A 25107-nucleotide genomic window follows, 5' to 3' on the forward strand; every position below is an offset into this window, starting at 1 on the left:
AACTATCATGTCCCCCCCACACACCCAGTCTTCTCTTCTCCAGGCTAAACAAACCCAATTTTTAAAATTTTCCCTCAAAGGTCATGTTTTCTAGACTTTTAATCATGTTTGTTTCTCTTCTCTGGACTTTCTTCAATTTGTCCACATCTTTCCCCAAATGTGACGCCCAGAACTGGACACAATACTCCAGTTGATGCCTAATCAGTGCAGGATAGAGTAGAAGAATTTCTTCTCATTTATTTCTTACAACACTCTTCCTAATACATCCAAGAATGATGTTCACTTTTTTTAGGGCTGTTGATTAATCACAGCTAATCATGCAATTAACTAAAAAAAAAGTAATCGCGATTTTAAAAAATGGTGATTAATTGCACTGTTAAACAATAAAATACCAATAGAAATTTATTAAATATTTTTGATGTTTTTCTACATTTTCAAATATATTGATTTTAATTACAACACAGAATACAATGTGTACAGTGCTCACTTTATATTATTTTTTATTACAAATATTTGCACTGTAAAAATGATAAACAAAAGAAATAGTATTTTTCAATTCACTTCATACAAGTACTGCAGTGCAATCTCTGTCGTGAAATTTACAAATATAGATTTTTTTTGTTATATAACTACACTTGAAAACAAAACAGTGTAAAACTTTAGAGCCTACGTTCCATTCAGTCCTACTTCTTGTTCAGCCAATCGCCAAGACAAAAAAGTTTGTTTACATTTATAGGAGATAATGCTGCCCGCTTCTTATTTACAATGTCACCTGAAAGTGAGAACAGGCATTTGCATGGCAATTTTGTAGCTGGCATTGCAAGGTATTTATGTGCCAGATATGCTAAACATTTGTATGCCCCTTCATGCTTTGGCCACCATTCCAGAGGACATGCTTCCATGCTGATGATGCTTGTTAAAAAATAATGTGTTAATTAAATTTGTGACTGAACTACTTGGGGGAGAATTGTATGTCTCCTGCTCTGTTTTACTTGCATTCTGCCATATATTTCATGTTATAGCAGTCTTGGATAATGACTCAGTACAACACGTTGTTCATGTTAACAACACCTTTACTGCAGATTTGACAAAACACAAAGAAGGTGCCAATGTGAGATTTCTACAAATAGCCATAGTACTCATGTCATAAACAGTTAGTTAAGGGTTAAGGTCTCTTTTACCTGTACTGGGTTAACAAGCAGTACCTGATGACCACCTGACCAGAGGACCAATCAGGGACAAGATAATTTCAAATCTCTGTGGAGGGAAGTTTTTTTCTGTGTTCTTTGTTTTGAGTTGAGTCTCTCTTGGGAGTTAAGGGAGTCCAGACATCTTAATCAAGTCCTCCCAGGTTGCTGCAGTATTTTTCCTCTATTCAGTCTAGTGAGTATTAGAAAGGCGAACTAGTATTTTTTTTACTTTTATTTCTGTATTGGCAATTGTGTGTTTTGCTAAAGGAATCTCTTTATTTCTATTGCTGTATTTTGCTTTTACTGAGAAAGAAAGGGGGAGGGGGAGTTCTCTCCAGGTTTATAATTTAGACTCTGTGTATTGTTCTATCCTGGTATTACAGAAATAGTATACTTTCTTTTTGTTCTTTTAATAAATTCTTTTCTTTTCTTTGGACTTGGTTAATTCCTTCTCGTGTGGAGATTCAAGGGAAGGGGAGGGGGGAAGAGTGAGTTCCTCCTGAGGTTGATTCACAGAGTTGAATCGGTGTGTATCTCTCCAGAGTGGCTAGGAGAGAGGGAGGGGGGAAGTGGGCTGCTTCCCTTTGTGCTGAGATTCAAGGTGGGTGGATCTGTGTTCCCCAGGGAAAGTTCAGGGGAACAGGGAGTGTGCTAGACACTTAAAAACCTAGCTGGTGGCAGCGTAGTAGATCTAAACTAGGATTTTAGTTTAGAGGAGTCCATGCAGGTCCCCATCTTGTGAACGCTAAAGTTCAAAGTGGGGAATAAACCTATGACAACTCAACCCCAGGTTTAAGAATCTGAAGTGCCTTCTAAAAATCTGAGAGGGACGAGGTGTTGAGCATGCTTTCAAAGAAATCTTAAAAGAGCCACACACAGATGCGGAAACTACAGAACCCGAACACCAAAAAGGAAAATCAACCTTCTGCTGGTGGCATCTGACTCAGATGATGAAAATGAACATGGATCGGTCCTCACTGCTGTGGATTGTTATTGAGCAAAATCCGTCGTCAGCATGGGCACATGTCTTCTGGAATGGTGGTTGAAGCATGAAGGGACATAGGAATCTTTAGTACATCTGGCACGTAAATATCTTGTGACGCCAGCTACAACAGTGCCATGTGAACACCTGTTCTCACTTTCAGGTGACACTAAGCAAGAAGCAGGCAGCATTATCTTCTGCAAAAGTAAACAAACTTGTTTGTCTGGGCGATTGGCTGAACAAGAAGTAGGACTGAGTGGACACATAGACTCTAAAGTTTTCCATTGTTTTATTTTTGAATGCAGTGTTTTTTTGTACATAATTCTACATTTGTAAGTTCAACTTTCATGATGAAGAGAATGCACTACAGTACTTGTATTAAATGAATTGAAAACTACTATTTCTTTTGTATATTACAGTGCAAATGTTTGTAATAAAAATAAATTTAAAGTGAGCACTGTACACTTTGTATTCTGTGTTGTAATTAAAATCGATATATTTGAAAATATAGAAAATATCCAAAAATATTTAACTAAATCATATTCTATTGTTTAACATCATAATTAATCACACAATTATTTTATATTTATAATTGGAGATATACCAATCTCCTAGAACTGGAAGGGACCTTGAAAGGTCATCAGGTCCAGCCCCCTGCCTTCACTAGCAGGACCAATTTTTGCCCCAGATCCCTAAGTGGCCTCCTCAAGGATTGAACTCCCAACCCTGGGTTTAGTAGGCTAATGCTCAAACCACTGAGCTATCCCTCTTTTAATGTTTTTAATCCTGCAATTAATCATGATTCATTTTTTTAATCACTTCACAGCCCTACATTTTTTGCAACAGTGTTACACTGCTGACTCATATTTAGCTTGTGATCTACTATGACCCCCAGATCCCTTTCTGCAGTACTCCTTCCTAGGCAGTCATTTCCCATTTTGTATGTGTGCAACTGATTGTTGCTTCCTAAGTGGAATACTTTGCATTTGGCCTTACTGAATTTCAGGCTATTTATTTCAGACCATTTCTCCAGTTTGTCCAGATCATTTTGAATTTTAATCCTATCCTCCAAAGCACTTGCAACCCGTCCCAGCATGGTATCATCCGCAAGCTTTATAACTGTACTCTCTATGCCATTATCTAAATCATTGATGAAGATATTGAACAGAACCAGACCCAGAACTGATCCCTGTGGGATCCCACTCTTTATGCCCTTCCAGCATGACTATGAACCATGCATAATTACTCTCTGAGGAATGGTTTTCCAACCAGTTATGCACTCACCTTATAATGCTCCAGCTAGGTTGTATTTCCCTCGTGTATTTATGAGAAGGTGATGCGAGACAGTATCAAAAGCCTTACTAAAATCAAGAAATACCACATCTACCACTTCCCCCACATCCACAAGGCTTGTTACCCTGTCAAAGAAAGCTATTAGGTTGGGTTACCATGATTTGTTCTTGACAAATCCATGCTGACTGTTACTTATCACCTTATTAACTTCTAGGTGCCTGCAAATTGATTGCTTAATTATTTGCTCCATTATCTTTCCGGGTACTGAAGTTAAGCTGACTGGTCTGTAATTCCCTGGGTTGTCCTTATTTCTCTCTTTATGGATTGGCACTATATTTACTCTTTTTCAGTCCTCTGGAATCTCTCCCACCTTCTATGACTTTTCAAAGATAAAGCAACAAAGAATCCTGTGGCACCTTATAGACTAACAGACGTTCTGCAGCATGAGCTTTCGTGGGTGAATACCCACTTCTTCAGATGCAAGTGAAGAAGTGGGTATTCACCCACGAAAGCTCATGCTGCAGAACGTCTGTTAGTCTATAAGGTGCCACAGGATTCTTTGTTGCTTTTACAGATCCAGACTAACACGGCTACCCCTCTGATACTTTTCAAAGATAATAACTAATGGCTCAGAATCTCCTCAGTCAGTTCCTTGAGTATTCTACGATGTATTTTATCAGTCCCTGGTGACTTGAAGACATCTAACTTGTCTAAGTAATCTTTAACTTGTTCTTTTGCGATTTTAGCCTCTGATCCTGCCTCATTTTCACTGGCATTCAATAAATTAGATGTCCAATTGTTACTGAACTTTCTGTTGAAAATTGAAACAAAAAAGTTCTTCATCACTATGATGGGTGGGTTGGGAGTAGTGGTGGAGCACTGCCTGCTGCCAAAAGTAACCAGCAGCCAGTGTCCTCCCTGTGACAGAGCTATATCCCCCTTCCACAGAGGCATGACAGCAATCCTCTCTAGCTCTCTATCCTGTAGCTTTCCCACCTGCTTCCTGAGAGATTCCACCAGCAGACACCTTTCGCGCTGGATGGTCCCCCCAGCCTGGCTTTCTGAAAGTGGGAAATGCAGGCCATAGTCTCTGAAAATCCACACCAGGATCTGGATAGAGACATCCAGGGTTAGCTTCTCTGTCTGGATTCAGGTGCAGGTGGAGGAGACAGGAGCAGCACTGGCACTGGCGATGTGGCCCCTCCTAACCATAGCGATTATATGTTAGTTAACGGCTGATCTTCCTTCCAAAGTAATTCTTTTCTCTTAACATGTTAATTCCTGATATTTTTGAGAGAGAAAAGGATTTTAGTGCTAGCTGGAGGGCGAAATGATGAGGAAGAGCAAGAAGTGTGGGAGGGCGGGGGAGCTGAGTGCTTAGAGGATTGGGAATGGCGACTGGTTGACCAGCCACCTGTCTCTCAGTATCGTTCTGCTCATCTGTCGGTTATCTTATTGAAAGGACAAAGGCAGAGTTGGGGACCAGCTATCCCCTGTATGACGGGACTGCAGTGGCAGCCATTCTTATTTTCACTTGCTTGTTAGAGCTGGGCACAGTGCCATGGGGGAGCACACAACCAGAGGTGGCCGTTCTCTCTTGCTGAATATGATGAAATGCCAAGCAGAGTTCCCGCTACATGGAGAGTCCACCTTGCAGCAGAGCAGTAGCAGCTGGAGGAAGGAAAAGCAGTGTCAGCAGACAACCAAGTGGCATTACCTTTTTCAGAGTGGTATTGTATTCCCAATCTGAGGCCAGGGAGTCTCATGGGGAGTGTTATATTATCTGCACTGGCAGCTCCAGCGGAACCTTCCTGATCTGTACTTCAGTAAATTGCAAACACGGAAATCCAATGTGGATTTGTAGTCTAGCTAAGTGCAAATTAACAAGGTTCTTCTGTGCAGTGAAAATTTCCTAAAGGAGGCCAATGAGGTTTTGTATACTGGATTGTTCCTGAGCAGTAGCGTAGTTGAGGGCAAATGCAGGTAAACAGAGTTTAACCCCTTTCTCATTTGGGGAACATGGTGTTTGCCACTGCCCAGCCTGGGACAGGAGAAAGGTCAGTTTACCCATTTCTTTTTTTTACCATTACACCACTGCTCAGCAGACTGCGAGACACATAGCTTTTAACTCTGGGTCACTTATTCAAATCTGACCCAGGTTTATGTGAAAACTTGTTACCGTTGGCTGTTTGGTGACCTCTTTGCCATTAATTGGTGGTCAGTCCAGTGACTATTGTTTAGATTTTAGAAGCCAAACAGTCCTGGGCCTAGCTAGAACTTGGGTGGGAGAATACCTGGGAATCCAAGATACTGCACGCGGTCCAGTGACTCTTGTTCATGTACAAGTAGCAAAACATCTTAAGGTCCATTTTAAGGTTTTTATTCGGATAAAAGCTCCTGGTGACCATAGCATGAAAATTACCAATCCTTGATTGGAACAGTTGTTAGCAGTTCCAGAAGAGATTGAAGATTGAATTACCTCCTGTGTTCATCCAAAATATGCATGCAGCATCATTGATTGCTGTGTAACCTGGGACAGCTCACTTCACTCCTGCCTCAGTTTCTCCATATTTAACATGGGGATAACCATTAGAGCTAACTGGAGAACATCAGTTCCATTTTGTGAAAACTTTCAAGTTTTTGATGTTTTTCCCCTCATTTTAATGAAAACCATGAATATTTCAGTGTTGAGCTGTCCATTTTTCAAATACAAAACCTGAGGCTTTCATTTCAGTGGGAGGTGTTGAAAAGAGAGTAAGAGTATGTCTGCCGTACAGACACTCAGCTGCAGCACTGAAGCTACTCAACTCTAGCATAGACACTTACTATGACGACGGAAGAGGTTTTCCATCACTGTAGTAAATCCATCCCCTCAAGCCTATGTTGACAGAAGAACATTTTTGTCGACAGACCATTGTCTATTCCAGAGCTTAGGTCACCTTAACTATGTCTTTCAAGGGTGTACATTTTTCATACCCCTGAGTGACACAGCTAGGTTGACCCAAGTGTTAGGTGCAGACCTGCTGCCTGTGTGTGTTGGGTGAGGAGATTAGGCTACTGGTGTGGGATGTAGAAAATCCAGTTTCAAGTCCCTGTTGCAGGAAAATGATATTTTTGGGGGAAAATGTGTCACAAAAAAACCAAAAACTTGAAGTGTCCTGAACTTCAAGGAGGGCTTGAGTTGTTGAGATACAGTTCCCTTTTATGCTTACCGAAATGTACACAGCCATTGTCTTTAACTTGTTTGTTTCACAGAGAGCTCACTTGAAAGTTATTGTTTAGTTATTTGCATGTATGGGGATGGAGTTTACATGCTGCACGAATGCTTATAAAATGATTGCTTGGTAGTTTCCTTGAGGCTTCTAAGGCACGTCTGGCTTGTGTTACCAATGACCACCTGCAAATGCTTCCTCGTTCCCAGATAGAAACAGCTGAAGTGTCACAAACTGATTCATGTAACATACAGGCAACAATTCTTAATTCTATAATTAGCTTCAGGCAGGCAGACAGCTGGAAATATTTTTGCCAGTTTTTGTTAGCTTATTTTGGCAGATTTTTATTAAAATGAAAGCTGCTCATTAAAATAACTTCATTCTTCTTGGAGTGCTTGCATGTGTCCGTTCCACTTCAGGTGTCTGCGCACCAGTGCATTGGAGCCAGAGGACTTTTTCCCATAGAGGTTCCCATCATCCTTGTGCTGCCAGCTGAGAATAAAAAGAGTCCAGGGCTTCTGATCCATGGCATTGTGTTACAAGATCTCCATCCAGGCACTGATCTCTACCTCCTACCATCTTTGGTACCAATACTGGTACCTAACAAAGTGTGGATGCTCTCCCTTCCAGTTTCTGACCCTCTTGCTCTAAATGCTGGGTTTCAGAGTCATTCTCACTCTTTATTGGACCAACTAACATTTAATTAAAGTGAAAAAATTTCAGTAGGAGAGATTGAGGAAGATCTACCTCCCATAGTCCAGGGGTTAAGGTACTCAACCAAGAGGTGGTTCAAATCTCTTCATCAGGCAGAGAGGGGATTTGAACTAGGTGTCTCCTAGGTCCCACATGAGTATCCTAACCACTGGGCTAAAGGGATGCTCTCTGCCAGCTGTTTTGCAGCCTCTGAGCTAGGCAGCCTCTGAGCACAGTACTGGGTTGGGCCCTGCATGTGACTAAGTTGGAGGAACATCTATCTTCCCCTGTTCGTGAATCACTAGCAGAGATAAGCAAACCCTTGCAATCCAAATTTAAGCACCTGTCTCTGAGAGATGGGGCTTAGCACACACCCTTCTTGTTGGCATCTTCCATTGGCTAACTTAGATGGCTTCCTTTGTAGAGCGCAATCTAAGGGATGTGTCTCTCCTCTGTATTTGTTACTGGTACAACTGCTGCTGGAATCCTGTGTCTAGTTCTGGTGTCTTCAGTTAAAGAAGGATGTTGATAAATTGGAGATGGTTCAGAGAAGAGCCATGAGAATGATTAAAGGATTACAACACTTGCCTTATAGTGATAGACTGAGGGCATGGCTACACTTGCAGATGTAGAGTGCTGGGAGTTAAACCAGTCTTCGGAGACCGCAGCAGGGAAAACACTGCCATGTGTTTACACTGTCAGCTGGAAGCGCACTGGTGTGGTCACATTGGCAGCTCTAGCAACATCACAAAGAGCAGTGCATTGTGGTAGCTATCCCAGCGTGCAAGTGGCTGCAACATGCTTTTCAAATAGGAGTAGGGGGTGGAGTGTGACAGGGAGTGTGTTGTGTGTATGTGGGGGGAGAAACAGTGTGTTTTGGGGTGCAGAGAGTGTGTCAGCATGCTGTCTTGTAAGTTCAGACAGCAGCAGACCCCCCTGTCCCCCCACCCACCTCTCTCTCTCACACACAGCATTCCACAGTAATGGTTTGCTTTGTCCCAGAGCAGATAAGCATGCCAGCTGTCAGAAACAGAGCTTTGAAAGGGATATCTGCATTCCTGCAGATTTCAAAACAATGACAAGAGTGGCCACTTGACTTCAGGGGATTATGGGACGTTTCTGGAGGCCAATCACAGCACAGTAATGCAACACCTCATTCACACTGACACCCAGGCATTTCAGCCAGGGCGCAGCAAGCTTTATGCTTCTCATGGAGGTGGAGTACCAGGAGCGCTCCAGCTGCAGAGTCCAGGCACTCTACATGCCTTGCCAGCGTGGATGTGTCAGGAGTTAGGGCACCCAGGTCTGCTTTAATGCGCTCTAACTTCCAAGTGTAGCCAAGCCCTGAGAGAGCTCAATCTAGTTAGCTCGACAAAGAAAAGGTTAAGGGGTGAATTGATTAGTCTGTAAGTACCTACATGGGAATAAATACTTAATAAGGGGCCCTTCAATCTAGGCAAGAAAGATATAACATGATCCAATGGCTGGAAGTTGAACTTAGACAAATTCCGACTTTTTACCACTAATGTATTAACCATTGGAACAACTTCCTAAAGGTTGTGGTGGATTCTCCATCACTGGCAATTTTAAATTCAGGATTTGATGTTTTTCTGAAAGATAATTATTTTGGAACGGTCTCTGGCCTGTGTTATAGGAGGACAAAATAAATGATCACAATGATCCTTTCTGGTTTTGGAATCTGATGTGGACATTTCCTTTCTTTTAAGAGTTTGGGAGGGTGGGTGATTTCATTTAGCAACTTTATCTGCCTTTTAACGAATCCTTTTCTTTGTGGGAATACAGCTTTATGCTGCCATTTTTTAAACAATTGTTCTACCGTGTAGCTTCCAAAATCATTCATATATATATATATATATATATATATATATATATATATATATATATATATATATATATTATATATACTATATATATACTGTGTGTGTGTGTGTGTATATATATATATATATATATATATATATATTTCTTTTAGCTTGCAGAACTAAAATAGGATTTAATGGTAGAAAGTGATACAATAACTCATTTATACAAGATTTTATTTGCTTGTTAGTCCATTAATTGGATGGATTTTTTACTTCATATGTTCTTATTCTCAGTGTATTTCACCTTTTTGTAATCCATTGTGAACTGTAATAGTTTTAAATGTGTATTTGGCTGAGGAAAGGCCAAGATACCCGTGCAGTTTAGGCAGCTTTTAATACTAATGTTCATTTTCATATTACGTTAATTTATTGATTTATTTTAAGTACTCTGCAATGTCTCCTGGTTTCCTAGTTTTAATACCAAATTGTTTATTCTTTCAGTTGATCTAAAAAAGGGCCCGTGCTCAAATGCTGCAAAATCCAATCTCCCCAAGCCATGTCAATCTGGACTTCGTCCTCCTGGCTATTCACGCTTGCCAGCAGCTAAACTGGCAGCATTTGGTTTTGTCAGGAGCTCGAGTGTATCCTCTGTCTCAAGCAACCAGTCAAATGACAGCATTCAGAGTGATCAAAGCAGAACAACCAACCGTAAGTCAGAGAAAAAACATTCTGTTTTTTAATATTAAAAAGATCTATCCCAAACAGGTCCGGCTCCAGGCACCAGCCAAGCAAGCTCGTGCTTGGGGCGGCAGATTCTAAGGTGCGGCATTCCGTCCAATCCTAGGGTGGCACAGCCGCCCTTTTATTTCCTTTTTTTGTGTTTGCCTCTCTGGCCGCCCTGTAGGGGGCAGTGGCACAGAGGAGGAGGGGAGCGCCCTGCTGGGAGCCGGCTGTGCGCTCCGTCTGCCCCAGCCGGTGCCAGGTCTGCAGCAAGCCCGGCAGCCCGCGTCCTTCCCTCCCCGCCGACCGGAGCGGCACAGAGCACTCCTGGCAGGTGGCGCGACAGGCGGGGCCGAGTGGTGAGCGCCCTGGCTGAAGGAAGCCCAGGCCTCCCCACTTCTCTCTCTCCCCCCTGCTCCCTCCCCCACCCCCCTGCTAGCCGGGGTGCGCACTCCACTGCCTGGGGCACGTCTGCAGCACAGGGAGTCCCGCTAGCTGAAAGTTTTCACCCTGGCTCCGGCCGCCCCGCAGGTTTTGTTTGTTTTTTTCTGCTTCGCTGCTCCAGCCGCCCCAGCTGCCCCACAGGTTTTGGGTTTTTTTGTTTTGTTTTTTTTGCTTCACCATTCCAGCCGCCCCGCAGGTTGTTTTGTTTTGTTTTGTTTTGTTTTTGCTTGGGGCGGCAAAAAAGCCAGAGCCGGCCCTGATCCCAGATATGCTCAAAAGGGAGCCTGGATGGAAGGGTTAGTTTAATCCTTGTGACACCTTAACAGTCTCTTCTGTTCCATAAGGTTGGGGATTTAGAATTCTGATTTTTCCTATTTGAAAATGTTTAATAAATAATGGTCGATGAATAATTACTAGAGATAAATTGCATAGAGGGGATTGCTCTCCCTATTGCAGAGGAAATTGCTTTAAAGGATGCGCTTAATTCATTTTTGTTCTCTATTTTTACTTATTTGGAGAATTTTCCTTCTTAAGTAAATAAATATAGATGTATTTGGTCAGCACACTGCAATCATGGACAATAGGCATTTTAGGGTGAAAATTATATGAACTGAATAGTGTATTCTTTCTCGTTTACTATTTTTTTGCACATCTCTTAATGTGTTGTGTGCTAAGCTAGGTTTAGAAAGTTAATCAAATAATGTGAGGGGTACAAAATAGGATCAGAATTGGTTTCTTAGCCATGGTCTCTTCTCCAGTCTTGAAAAGATCCCTTGGCTGAAATGTCATCTCAAATCCTATTTTCTGTAGCTAATGTTAATTTTATTAAGTACTAAATAACGCCGACTGGAGTGTGCACTCCTTGTGAAATACACACATGCCATGGGCTCAGAACATAAATGGAGATTGAGGATTTTTAATGCCAGTTTTTCTTTGAAGACTGGTTTCAGCCGGAACCATGTCAATTTCAAAGCAACTGTTATCAGTCTTGAAGTGGTTCAAATTGAATGTGCCAGATTGCATAAAATTCCAGAGGCTTTAGGATGCTGTTGGGTCCTAAATCTTTTAGATTTTACATTAATTTTTAAATGAACTACAGTAAATAAAAACAAAAATACAGAAAAAATCCTCAGGATTTCTTCTTCTTTGCACTTTTTTATATGGGGTCATTGAAATGCAGGAGATTAATGCATCTAATGAGTTCTGACACACACAATGGTTTGAAAGCTAAACGTATGTTAGAATCTTTATTACACTGTTGGACTCTTCTTCATTCATTATGAGACAGGTAAGAATATTCTTTTGTTCTGAAGTTTTCTGCCCTAAATTTGTGTGTTCATAAAATTTGTCTTTTATCAGGTACTATGGCCTATATATGGTGGCAAAAACCCTCATGTCACCACTGATTTAATCCAAGCTACCACATTTCAGCTAGAAACTGTGTGTGTACAGATGTAATGCAACCTTAGTAGATATTGTTGATACCTATATTTCCAACCTTTTATATTAGAATATTTTCATTTTGGTAAATTCTTTGAGTAAGATTCTCAATTACAAAATATGGAGTCCATTGATTTCAGTGCAGTTACTCTGGATTTAAGCTGATGAAAATGTGATCAGAATTTAGCTTTGTGTGTATCCCAAGGAGTACAAAAACCCATAAACTTTGGAAGAAGTATATAGTCATATGAAATCCAGGCAGCTGAGTCCAAGTTTTGGTGAGTTTGAAATACAGAGGTAGTTTAGTTTGTATGTAGTGATGGACTTAGTCCACAACATCTGGATCCAAGTTTCCAACACCACAGTTTTTGTGGAGATGTTTGGATCAGAGATTTTGATTCAGATCATTTGATTAAAGATTGTAACCATTTGTACAAGTCAAACTTAGATTCATGTTAGGCTTTCTGAACAACTCCAAAGTTTGTGTGTTTGGAATAGGGGTTTTGGCTGGACCCATCTGTAACTGTTGGTGGTTACCTATCACATACTGAGGTTGTGAGGGCCAAAAATAGAACCTTATCAGCTCCTGTGTCTGCCAAGGCCATGCTGTTGCCCACAATCAGACCACCAGATCCACTTTTTGCATTTGAGAAGTGTGAAGAACAGTCTTCCCCTTCCATGAATGCATGGAAAAATCCTTTTCTTGAAGGACAGAGAGGTGAGTTTTGTGTTGCCATATACATCTTCCAAGCACTGTGTCTGTACATGAGATGTATAGTAACCAGGAGATTTCTGGACTAAAAGCAAAACCTACTTTTATTTTGCCTTCAACCCAATATGGATAATGGGTAACACCCGTCTTTCCCTATCCCTTAAACTTGGTCAGATGGATTTCTTTCTAAGTAAATAACTAAATAACTAATAGGAGATATTGCATTTTATTTTCTTACTGTTGAATAATTAACTGTAATAGAAATATCAAACTGCAACTCCCAACTCCTCCTGAATATACTCTATAGATCAAACAAAGTTGAATCAATGGTATCACACCTAGTGTGCTTGAATTAGACTAACATTTATTCTGTTCCAGTGAGGTTTGTATTCCACTAAGGTCACCAAGGTACCTGAGCATCTATAGCATAGAACAAAATAGAAGTGGTGGGGAGGAAACTATCTAACAAATCTTAACAGGACAAATGATTTATTTTCCCTTGCTGTCCGTGAAGAGTGGTTTTATTTAATATAAATAGTTGATCCTATAACTACTAAATTGGATCATAAGATGTAACTAAATCAGATTCATTTGCTGAGCAGGGGGCAGGGTAAACTTTGAATATTTATATCCTGCCTCAGTGGGGTGCAGAGTGCTAAATAATGAATCTTTATAAATCTTTAAAGATACCATGATTTCCTATTTAAGCAGCACCACTGTGTATCAGGAAGACCGAATATTATTGAAAACACCTTAGCAGTCCAAATATACAGTAAACTGAGGGGCATATAGTTGTGGATCTGATATCTGTCATAGTGAAACAAACATATCCTTGTAAGCAAACAGTAAAGTATTGTTTCTGCAAGCAGATATCTATAATTGCAGCATGGGGGGACATATAGTAAAGGATGATGTTAGATCCAGATGACCTTTTCCTCAAGTGTTCCTGTCTCTTTTTTTCTCTCTCCTTGGATGTTTCAAGGTGCTAGTTCTTGCAGCGATACGTAATGGTCATATTACTTTCCAAAGCAACTATACTACTGTTTAGTTTCAGCAAATTAATATGGATTCATTAAATACCCTCTACACACAGAAATCGCTTTGAATTATGGTTGTCTAAGGAGATATGTAACATTCCTTATTTGGAGAAATTTATTAATGAGGTTGTGGCAGGGCCTCCCAGAGGATTCAGGGGGCCTGGGGTCTTTGGCGGCGGGTCCTGGAGTGGAAGGACCCCCAGCCGCTGAATTGCTGCCGAAGACCCGGCACTTCAGTGGTGGGTCCCGGGGCGGAAGGACCCCCCGCCGCGGGTCTTCGTGGAACTTTGGCTGCGGGTCCCAGAGCGTAAGGACCCCCTGCCACCAAATTGCCGCCGAAGACCCAGAGCGGAAGAAGCTCCGGGGGCCTGGGCCCCGCGAGAGTTTTCCAGGGCCCCTGGAGTGAGTGAAGGACCCCACTCCAGGGGCCCCAAAAAATTCTCGTGGGGGCCCCTGCGGGGCATGGGGCCTGGGGCAAATTGCCCCACTTGCCTCTGCCCCCCCCGGGCGGCCCTGGGTTGTGGTGAGGCAGCTCTGGCATTACCCCAAATTCTCAACTTTTCTTGACCTTCCTGAAGGATTTAAGCCTGGGTATGGCACAGATCCTGTTCTGGTTTCCTTGGTCTACAATCTCATTATGGCAATGGATAAAGATTGTGTGCTTGCTGATTCTCATAAAGAGAATTACATTTGAATTGCTCTGTTTTTCACTTAAAGAGGACCCAGTGAGGTGATTTCTTGTTTCCTGTGAGTAGAGTGAATATTTTTTGTTTGTTTGTTTTGTTTTTAAAGTACTGCCAGGGAACCAAAAAGATCAGGGGAAATATTCGGTTTGATTCAGAAAATGTTTGTGATTTGTCAGCAAATTGGAAAAATCCACATCATCTTTCTGCCTGGTTCAGAGGAGGGATTTGAATCCACAACTCCCAGACGAGTGCCTTAGTCCCCAGGCTGTAGAGTCATTCTCACTGCTGTTGCTCATTGGCACAATGAATATTTAAATATTTATAAAACATGCAACAGTTTCAACAGGAGAAATTGAGAGCGACCCACTTCGGAATATCCGATAGCCTTGTGGTTAGAGCCCTAGCAGTGGGGAGATCAGAATTTAAGGACCTGCTCCAGAGCGAGGAATCAAACCTTGGTCTCCCCCAGGCCCAGCAAGTGTCCTACCCTTTGGGATGTAGGTTATAAAAGGATGCACACTCACATAGTTTGCTGGTCCTGAAAAACTTTTCCTTGGGCACAATTGTCAGGTCAAATTCACAAATAGTTTTGGGTCAGCCGATATTTGCAGTTTTTGGTAAATAAACTCTTTGGCCAAAAAAATCACCCAGCTCTCGCTTCAGTTATGAGGTCTTTTCTGTGTGGGATACCACAGAGTTGTTCTCTCACCCCTCTGGTGCATCACGTAAGTTAGGCTGCTATGGGAGATCATATGAGAGCTTAGGTTGCATTACCTTGAGTTTCTGGTGACACTGCTCCAGGGGGTAGATCAAGTTGTAGGGGAGCAGCTCCAGTGTATGCCAGTGGAAGAGCAGGCACAGTGGAGTTGTGCTTCCCCATGATCCTGCCGGCTTCTCTGCTGGGGATAGAGAAGTGACTGGCATCAGATGGGGTAGTGGGTGTTGAATATAAGAGGCTTGGGGAGGCTAAGCCTCCCCAAAAAAGGCTGGCCATGCAGGAGGGCAAATACCACAGATGCGGCATGGGTCACCTCCCTTTGGAAGTGCTCTGGCCTGCCATCTTTGGAGCGCCAGAAGCGAAGCTCCCTAGAAGTGTGGGGAGGCACTAGCCCTCAGACAGTGGCCCCACCACCACTCGGCCTCATCCCCATGGCCCTGCCCCACCTCTTCCCCTGTGGCCCCACCCCACCAGCTGCTCGCTTCTCTCTGTGGAGAGGAGTGAGTGGCGGGCGAGGGGGGTCGTTGTGGGAAGAGGCAGAGAGAGGCAGGCAAACCGGGATGGGGGGTGTCTTGGGGGAGAGAGCAGATGCAGGAGGGGCTTGAGTGTAAGTCTCCCCAAATGGGAGACTCACGCGCCGCCTATGGAGGGGGTAGAGTCTCTTCACCAGCTTTTTATTGGCAGGAAGTTTCCTTGAACAGGGGAATTCTGCACTGGCCATCTCTGGCCATTTTAAATCCACCTTGTGCTGCTTACAGGCAAAGTGGATCAAGCACACTGGTGAATCTGGCCCCATTTCTCCATTAAATCAAACTTGGATGGTGCGATCACACAGCTTTCCCAGTGGCTGGCTGAGACTGGAACTTGGGTGGGAGCTCGCAGCTATCTGAAACTCATTCTGGGCAAGACTGAGTTGTTGCTGATGTTGTCACAACTTCTTTCCAGATTGACTGGGGAAGCTCAGGACCTCAGACAGATCAGGGAGCCACATTACTGCAGACACTAGGCTCTGGTTAGAATGTTCTGCCATGCTCAAATAAAGTTAGTTTAATTGTTAAAAACGAACTCTCTCTGCCTTACTGAGCACAACCCAGCTGATGGGTTGGGAAAAACAACCAGAAGAATGCAGAAAGTGGTATCTGTCCATTTGATTTTACTGGTTTGGCCATCTTCTGTAACTCAGATTTGCTATCTGTGCCCTATTGACAGCTCATAAATACTTGACAAGGAGGTTGCAACCTTCCCTGTTAGATACAGAGTTCCCACACCAGGTTTATCCAAGTGTCTGTCACCTCCAGGTTGAATTACCACAATGCACTCATCACAGAAGACCAGTTGGAGTCTTCTGCTGGGATAGAATGTGGTTGTCCAGTTAAGTCCCAATGCTGTACTGAGATGCTCAGAAGCAGACTTCTGTGGATGTACAGCGCCCCATTGAAATGAGTGGGTCTCTGTCAGGGGGTGAGGTCTGTCTTTGAGCACACTTGCAAGATCAGAATCCATATTAGTGTTTCATGCAGGGAACATGTTATCTCTGAGCTATCTAGTCTGCAAGGGTTTCAGATTAGTTTCTGGATGCAGTTAAGATGTTAGTTTTATTCTCTGAGGCCTGGGTATTTTAGGCTAGACTTATAGTCTGAGCGTGTGATTCCCCTGCTCGTGTGCACATACTTACACAGTAGGTCTCGCAGTGCTAGTGAGTATAAATAGCAGTGTAGCTGCAATAGCATGGGTAGTGCCTTGGCTGAGCTTGAAACCAAAGGGTATGTACTTGGGAAGCCTCTGCTGCTAGTCGTGCTACTTTGACTACACTGCTATTTGTACTCGCACTAGCTCGATGAGCAGTAGCACAAGTATTTGTAACGAGCTGGAGGATCACACCCTAGCTCATAGTGTAGACATAGCCTTAGAGACCACCTCTCTTCTCACATTCATCTGTGCATGAATGAGTAAATAAATACAGAGATCAGCATACTCACATACTCAATCTGACAAGCCGTATGTTGTTATTTCTAAGATCTGGGGAAGATGTTGGGTGCAATCAGTATCTCACTACCCCCCTGGACCTGAATTTGTTCACTTTCGAAGTGTGTTGCAAGATCAGCTTATGTGCTCACCCTTTTCCTCAGAGGTCAGATTGAGTAGGGAGGGTCCCAATTGAGTTGAACCACTCTTTCAGAGCTGATCTTGATCATTATGTCCATCTGGATTATTATTGTTGTACTGTAGACTGGATGGCTCCTCAATTCTTTTCCCACTTTATAAGAGCTGAGGGCCAGAAATAATGGGTGGGCTGAGGTAAGAACAATGTTTTTCCTTATGAAAACCAAAACTGGCATTTTTATATTTATTTCAGTGCTTGACACAAGTTTTTGACTCAGTGTCTGGGACTTTGGATAGGATTTAGTGCAGTGTCCTGTTCTATATTTTGTTTGTGAAACAACAGTGAGTCAATACATAAAATTCCTGCACCAAAATATTAGTGGTCACTCAGATGCAGTGGACACTGTATCCAATAATGCTGTCCTTTAGTTGTCAGTAAAAATGTGTTTTGTTATAGTGGAACAAGCTGTTAATAATTTTGCTTTCACGCAAGCATGCTTTTAATAATTGGGACAACGTAAAACAATTGCAGCATTCAATGTGGGCAATTTGTTGCGGTTTAAGTGTGCTTAATTGTGCGATTAATATTGCAAAGCCTGACCTTTAATATTTTTACAATAGATAAAAAAATTTTTAAAAAATTAATATTTTTACAATAGGCTGCAAAAATTTAAAAGGCCACATCTTTGTGGGTGGAGCAGAAGGTTGACCTCCATTAACAGAAGTATTTATTTCTATAAACAACATAATGCACAATACATTAGAACCTCATAAATTTACACATGCTAGGAAACACAAATTTATTTCCAAATTCTGCATAGTAGTGACTAAGCAGACAACTTCAGAGAAATTCCACACTCAGGAGGAGGAGGAAACATTTCTCTGGCAGATTGATTTTAAAAAAAGTGTTTGGTTGCTCTGGTGTTTTGAACTGTTAGAGTAAGTCATAAGGAGATGGCTTAGTAAGCAAGTGAGATGGTCAAAGGTACACTATAGATTAATTAATCACATATTTCTGCAATTTACCACAGGGTACTACAACTTATCACATGGATATTCTGAGTGCATGTGCCCCCCTCCCCTCCCCTCCGAGGGGTGTGTGTGTGTGCATGTGTGTGAATAAAACAAGGTTATAAAGAAATGTGTTAGGCAACAATATGTTGGCTCCAGTGTGGTTACTCATAAGTCACATGAGTGTCATAGGGGTATCCGGTTCATAAACACACTATGGAGGCACTAGCTGTGACTCTCTAATAAGGACTTATTTGTGTTTTGTCTGAGCATCTTTGTTCTATATAAAGAAGACAGTGCATCATCCCCAAGCTTACAATATTTACTCTGAGTACAGAATGAATGTTCTGAGAAGTTTCAAGTACATATGTTCATCAGTTTCAGTTAAAATTAAATAAAACTGGGTCCTGTAAGAGATGTAGCAGTTGTTAGACATTTCTCGGGAATGATCTCTATGTGTTTAGATTTATTTTAAGTTTAAACTTATCTCTGTATTTCCTGGGTTTTTAATGATTGTTTTGGGTTTAACTGCAACAATCTCATGATTGTTTTTGTGTTTTGTTTTCTACCCTTAAGTTACAGATTTGTATTCTTAACATTAATTCCAGTTTAACCTAGCGGGTTTTTTTTTGTCTGGGAAGATAGGTAAGTCTTAACAATGATCTTGAAGTTCAGCGCTAAATTGCCATTGTACCTTTGAAAGAAGACATTTATGATGGAATGGGCATATCAGCAATAGTGGCAGAGTTAACTTTACATTATAGGGGGAGATTTTCAAGCATCACTTTTTGCTCAAAATTAACCATGAGCTACAAATTTATGCTTGCTTTCAGCCCACTGCTTAATATTGTTAGGGCTTGAATAAATGTGATGAGCCGTTTTCCTTTAATTGAGCATGGATTTTGAAAGGATTTTTTTCACATTGTAGGAAAATTATTAAAATGTTGTGTATACCAGAATTGGTTAGAATACAGAAGTTCAAATGTGCCATGTATTTAATCTTCATATTGGGAGATTGAGAATTTTGCCAAGAGGAAGAATTGCTTGAGAAATAAAGAAGTAATAAGGTAATGGCTGAAGTCAGTGAGAGTTGGATCTGAGTAGGACTAATTCCTACAACACTTGTGAAATGACTGTTTCTTTCAGAATTTAAGATTTTCAGTTCTTTAGCTCCTCCCACATCTACCTCTCACGTAATTTGTCTTAAAGTTTTGATGCTGAATTCCATACAGTATGCTAAAGTTTTCTGTTTGTCATGTGTAATTTCTAATATAGACACTTCTGTAGTTTATTATATAGCAATATTACAATGTCTGTGATTTTGTTTCAGTTGTATGTGTTATAAGCAGACAGTTCTCATAATTCTTGCTTTTAATATTATCTGTGTTGCTTGTATCGGTATTTCTACTGGCTCATTTAATATAGCCTTTATAATATATTTTGTATATTTCATCTAAAGGGATTCCAAAGTGCTGTAAGTAGTATACAGAAAACACTTCACCAAAGAGTGTAATACAGCCTCACTTGGGGAGAAATGCAAAAAAGGAAACATTGTTTAGGATGGTATGAATGAGATAACTGGGATGAATTCAAGACATGGAAAATGTAGGTTTTAAATCAGGAAATATTTCTTAGTGATAAGATCTATTAGTAAAAATAATCTTCCAAGTCAAGTGATGAAAGCCTTATTGCTTAAGATTCTTAAAATAGAATAACAGCATAGTATAAGCAACAGTTCTCCCTTGGCAAGGGAATGGACTAGAAAAGATAACACTATTCAGTCTCTCCATGATTCTAGGAACTAAAGAATTCCTTTAATATGGGGCAGAGAGAGGATAGGGTGATGGGTGCTTCTGTAATGTGGGGCAGGGAGAGGATAGGGTGATGGGTGCTTCTGTAAGCTTCACTAATAATATATCAGGTCAGCAAATGTTTGATGGTTAAAATTGTAGAAATAGGAAATGCTTCAGTCTAATTTTATTTTGGTTTTTAGCGTGTTCACACACTAATCTATTTTACAACCTACACATTTCGCCACACAGCTTCACACTTTTTTTGGCCTTTCTTTGCTTGCTTTATGAATATTGGATTTCCATAATATTAGGCAAAGGTATCAGAGTAATCAAACAGATGCAGGTGGGTGGAGAGAAGGAGAAATTAAAGTGGAGACAGAAATCTTGAATCAACTGCTGATTGCTTCCAGAGAGGTAGAAACATCAGAAGTGTAACTTGGTGCCATGAAATACTCATTCATCTAAAATATGTAATTATGTAAATCCAGCATGTTTTTTCTCTATGAAAAGAATATCTCTGTATATTTTTGTATATATCTCTTCCTGTTGATTTTTCCAGCCCCCAAATCCAGCTATTTTTCCTTTTACACTTGTCTTTTTTCCCCTGACTTGAATACTGTGATGTATTCTCTAGTAGGAAGTACATTTTCAACTGCATTAGACAGAAATTTTTTTAGGCCAGTGTTTCCCAAATTGTGGGTCACATCCCTTAAGGAGGCACACAAAACTAACCAGGGGAAAACAGGGTCCAGAAAGGCCTCGCAGCGATTCTCCGGAGTCTCGGCTTTCATTAAAAACAAAAAGGTCTAGCGTGACCGGCGTGAAGAAAACCTTCAAAGCATGAAATAACTGATGCAGCATTGTCTGCCTGCGTGTGCAGAGAAGCTGAAACAGTAGCTCTGAGGTGTGAGCTGTCCCATTCCTTTCAATTAGCACGGCTAACTCAGGTGCCAGTGATAATATCTTAAAACAAAAGGACTTTTCTGGGCTTTTTTTGTTGTTATTGTTGGTTGGTTTTGTTTTTCTTTGGGAGTTACAAAGCTAAATCAGCCTTATAATGGAACCATGGTTTCAATCTTCGCAATCTCCCCTTAGTAAACCATGCACCCTGGCAGGGCTGGGCCAAGGAGCCTGGTCCTTTAGCTCCACAAACATTCCTCCTGCACCCCTCTCTGTCTTGCTCACAGCCACATAGAAGTCAACAGAAAGTGTTCACCAATTCTGGGTGCCTCAGTTTTGGAGTGTCTAAATAGAGACATCTACTGATTTTCAGAGATGCCAAGTACTGGAACTTTCATTAACTTCAGCTGGAGCTCTGGTGCTGTGTCTGAAATTCAGACCTGTAGGTATCCAAAATTAGGCACACACAAATGGAATTATCCTGAAATGAAAATGTAGGCAGTAATGTCCTAGCCTGTACCCACTGAAGTCAATAGCTAAAAAATTTGGTAAAATGTTATGGCCTATGTTGAGTAGGAGGTCAGACTAGATGGTCAGAATGGTGCCTTCTGGTTTTAAAATATATGCCTCTCTGAGTGCAAAATTAGACCAAACACTGTCAGTAACAAAAATCATTATAAACTGCTGTATTCCGATATATTTTCTTCAAATATAGCTGATGAATGAACATTCAAGGGGATTTAACAGTATGGAAAGTTTGCCATAGTTGTAACAAAACATTTTTTGAGTTAGAGGGAGGCAAAGAAATGCCAGACAAGTCAAAAATTCAAATCAGGCTAATTTTAAAAATGACATTTTACTGAAAATGACTTTGATCCAATTTCTTTCAGCTTTGTAGAAACGTTCTCCTTTGCCTTCCCAGTAACTCTCGCAATTTTCAGACTAACTGAATTTTCCAAGTTAAAGTTATAGCTAAAATAGGGCTCTGTAATGGAAGCTGGTTGCAACCCTAACAGGCTGCTACCTCTCTATAATGTTCCATGTTGATGAAACACATGTTTATTATATGTAGTTTCCCTGTAACGGCAGCAAACTATTGTTTTAAATCACCCAGCACATTTTCCTCAAACAAAACAGGAAACTAAGGCAAGGTAAAAGTTTTCTCTGCTCTTTATTGGCCAGGAAGAGGGAAGAATAAAATAAAAAATAGACACGCTGTTGATCATCTCATTAAGATTATATAGTTAGCATCCAAACCTTTCAAGTTTGTCACATGCAGAAATAAAGTAATGTTCCTTACTAGTAATAACTACATTAAAAAGCCCAAATTATATTGCTCTATGTTATTGATAGACCTCTTTTAGCCTACAGTTACTTGAAAACAGCACTGCCCTTCTTGTACTACGTGGTTCACAACGGGTTAAACTAAATCTTATGCCCTTGCAAAATGAATATGGATGATGAGCACAAACGGGGATATGAAAAATGTGTGTACTACGTCTCTTCTTTTTAGGGAGGGGAGGAGACTGATTAGTATAGGAAAACCTTGCTGAATTAGTGCAGGTATGGATTTATAATAGAGCAAAGCAAGGCAAACTTCAAAGCATTTCCAGTCTTTGATCCTATTATGACTGCCTGTAGTAGAGTTTTGAATTCTGATTTGGTAACAACAATAGTGAGTATAGCCAAAAGAACAAAAACTCTACATCTAGAACAAACTTTCCCCGCGTTACAGGGTGGGTTGGACTCTCACTTATGATGATTTTCGATCATGTTTAACAAGTTCAAAGAGTGTAAAATTAAGGTCAGTAGCGTCTCCATTTGTTCTTGAAGTTCTCTGCAGAAATCGCATCATTTGGTAGTGCCAAAAGTCTGTTAGTTGTGATTTGAGAACTGAGATTGCAGCTGTAACAGCCGCTCTTTCGAGCTTGCTGTTTTGATGTTCTCTAGTCTCATCTCAGACTGCACAATGCTGTGAAGAGTTAACAATTTGGTCAATTTCTGCACTGCATTAGGTGCAAGACTACAAGCCATCAATTTCTGCCAGAAATTCTGGTGTCTCAAGTTAATTTAGGTGTTAATCAGAAGCTGGTTGAGGTCTAAAATAAATCAAAACCGCAGTGGCAGAAAAAATGACAAATGGAGACCTGCTGACAAAAAAACATAAACCTGAATAAAATGGAAACAATTGCACATTATTTTCCTTCTGGGTAGCAGTTATAGGAAATGTAGGTAATTGACACACTAGACATCTACAGCACAGCCGTCAGCTGCTAACAACCATTTACTCTGCTCCCTTGGATGTGAGGCTGAAAAATGGTAACATGCCTCCCATGTAGTTAGCCTTAAGGTGTACCTGTGGTGTCAATATCATTACAGGAAAAGTTTACTGCTGTTAGATTTGTTTGCAAATTACAATCAACACTAGACTCTGTTTCTCATAGCAACAATCAGTAAATTAATCTGGATTATGTGGAGTGAATAGGAGTTTGAGTTCTTAATTTACACAGAATAACATCTCATAGGCTGCTGATGTGCTTTCATATACTTTTATCTCAAGTTATTATCATTCTTTGCAAAAAAGGCTACATTTTCAGAAGTTTGCAAAAAATTGAAGAGCCAGTATAGGTAAATAAATACCTCAAAGCATAGGTGCACATTGGGGTTTGCATAAGCACATTGCAGTATGTATGCATAAACTTCAATTAAAAGTGTGCATCGGGGAATTCGTTCACTTACCCAGGGTGCTTGCATATTTGTAATTACATTTCAGAGTGGCTCTTAATAGTCTCATCTTCAAAAGCAGCTTCTAATTTTGGAAGCCCAGCTTGAGACCTCTAGGGTCTGATTTTCAGAGATGCTGGGCACCCAAAGTTCCCTCTGACTGCAGCTGGAATAGTGGGTGCTCAGCAATAGCCATTGGACTGAATTAAACTCCACAGAGCAGCTCTGCAGCTGCTCACTGGACTTGGTCTGGGGGGAAGGTCCAGGCTCCAGTCTGGCTGCTGGTGTTTTGGGTACCTGGCTAAGGATTTACTCCAAAAACAGCTGCAATTCATTATTAGAAAAAAAAAAGGGCAGGCAAATAGAATCCTAATAACACTAATGCAGCACTTCAGTGCTCCTCCATACCCCGTGAAAGAGGGTTTAGGGTACTTGGGTCAGGGCCGGTGCAGGGAAGTTTCGCGCCCTAGGCGAAACTTCCACCTTGCGCCCCCCCCAGTCCTGCGGCAGCTCCATGCCCCCCCCCTCCGCCCTGAGCCCCCTCCTGCAGCAACTTCCCCCCCCCCCCGGGAGCCATGCGGTACCTCCCCATCCCAGCTCACCTCTGCTCCGTGTCCTCCCCGAGCACACTGCCCCCGCTCTAATTATCCTCCCCTCCTAGGCTTGCGGCGCCAAACAGCTATTTGGCACTGCAAGTCTGGGAGGCGAGAGAATTAGAGCGGGGGCGGCGTGCTCGGGGAGGACGCAGAGAAGAGGTGAGCTGGGGTGGGGAGCCCTGTGTCAGCTCCCCAACCCTGCCCTGAGGCGCCCCCACCCCGCGGCAGCTCCCCACCCCGGCCCAGGGATCCTTGCGGCACCTCCCCACCCCAGCTCACCTCTGCTCCGCATCCTCCCCGAGCATGCCACCCCTGCTCTAATTCTCCTCCCAGGCTTGCAGCGCCAAACAGCTGATTGGCGCCACAAGCCTGGGAGGTGGGAGAAGTGGAGCAGCGATCCCGCACTCGGGGAGGAACCACTGTAAAAAAAAAATTGGGTGCACTGCTTTTTGGCGCCCCCAAATCTTGTCGCCCTAGGCAACCGCCTAGTTCGCGCACCGGCCCTGACTTGGGTGCATGTACAATGCACACAGTTTACCTCCCTCCTAATCCTGAGAGAGAAATATGGCACTGGCTGATGGACTCTGTTCTGCTTTAGTACTTTATTACTAGCAAACACAAAAACATTAATTCTCCATGCTGCTCCCTACTGAAACAAAACAGAAACAGAGCAGCTTGCTCCAGTGCTTCTGCTCTCCTTCATAGCAACACCAATACCTTTCTCCCTTGGTAAATTGAATTGTTTCTCCTTTTTTGGTTGTTTTTAAGGCACACAAATTCCAATACACAGACCTATATATTTTTTTAAACTATCGAAAAAGAAAGAAGAAAATAGGATTTTAATTGACAAGTATGAATTGGAAGTTGTTGTTTTTTCAATGTAACTGTCATACTGCAGAGTGTTTCCTTAAGGTGCTTAGCGTGTCAGAAGTAGTGTGTGTGTGTGTGTGTGTGTGTGTGTGTGTGTGTCCCAGAGTTGCCATGGTAACTTATTTTACTCAATGGTTAAAAAAAGAAAAAATACTTGAAT

General features: G+C 41.7%; 1 protein-coding gene across 2 annotated transcripts in view; it reads left to right on the forward strand.

The window, feature by feature from the left end:
• MTUS2 (microtubule associated scaffold protein 2) overlaps positions 1–25107 on the forward strand; it is a 295503-nt gene that overhangs the window by 25811 nt on the left and 244585 nt on the right. For both annotated transcript variants that reach the window (XM_039520771.1, XM_039520772.1), the window contains exon 3: positions 9695–9901. In XM_039520771.1, the coding sequence (XP_039376705.1) occupies positions 9695–9901 (207 nt within the window). The remainder of the gene's footprint in view (positions 1–9694; positions 9902–25107) is intronic.

The sequence above is a fragment of the Mauremys reevesii genome, linkage group 1 (genome assembly GCF_016161935.1).
Source record: "Mauremys reevesii isolate NIE-2019 linkage group 1, ASM1616193v1, whole genome shotgun sequence".
NCBI classification, from domain to species: Eukaryota; Metazoa; Chordata; order Testudines; family Geoemydidae; genus Mauremys; species Mauremys reevesii.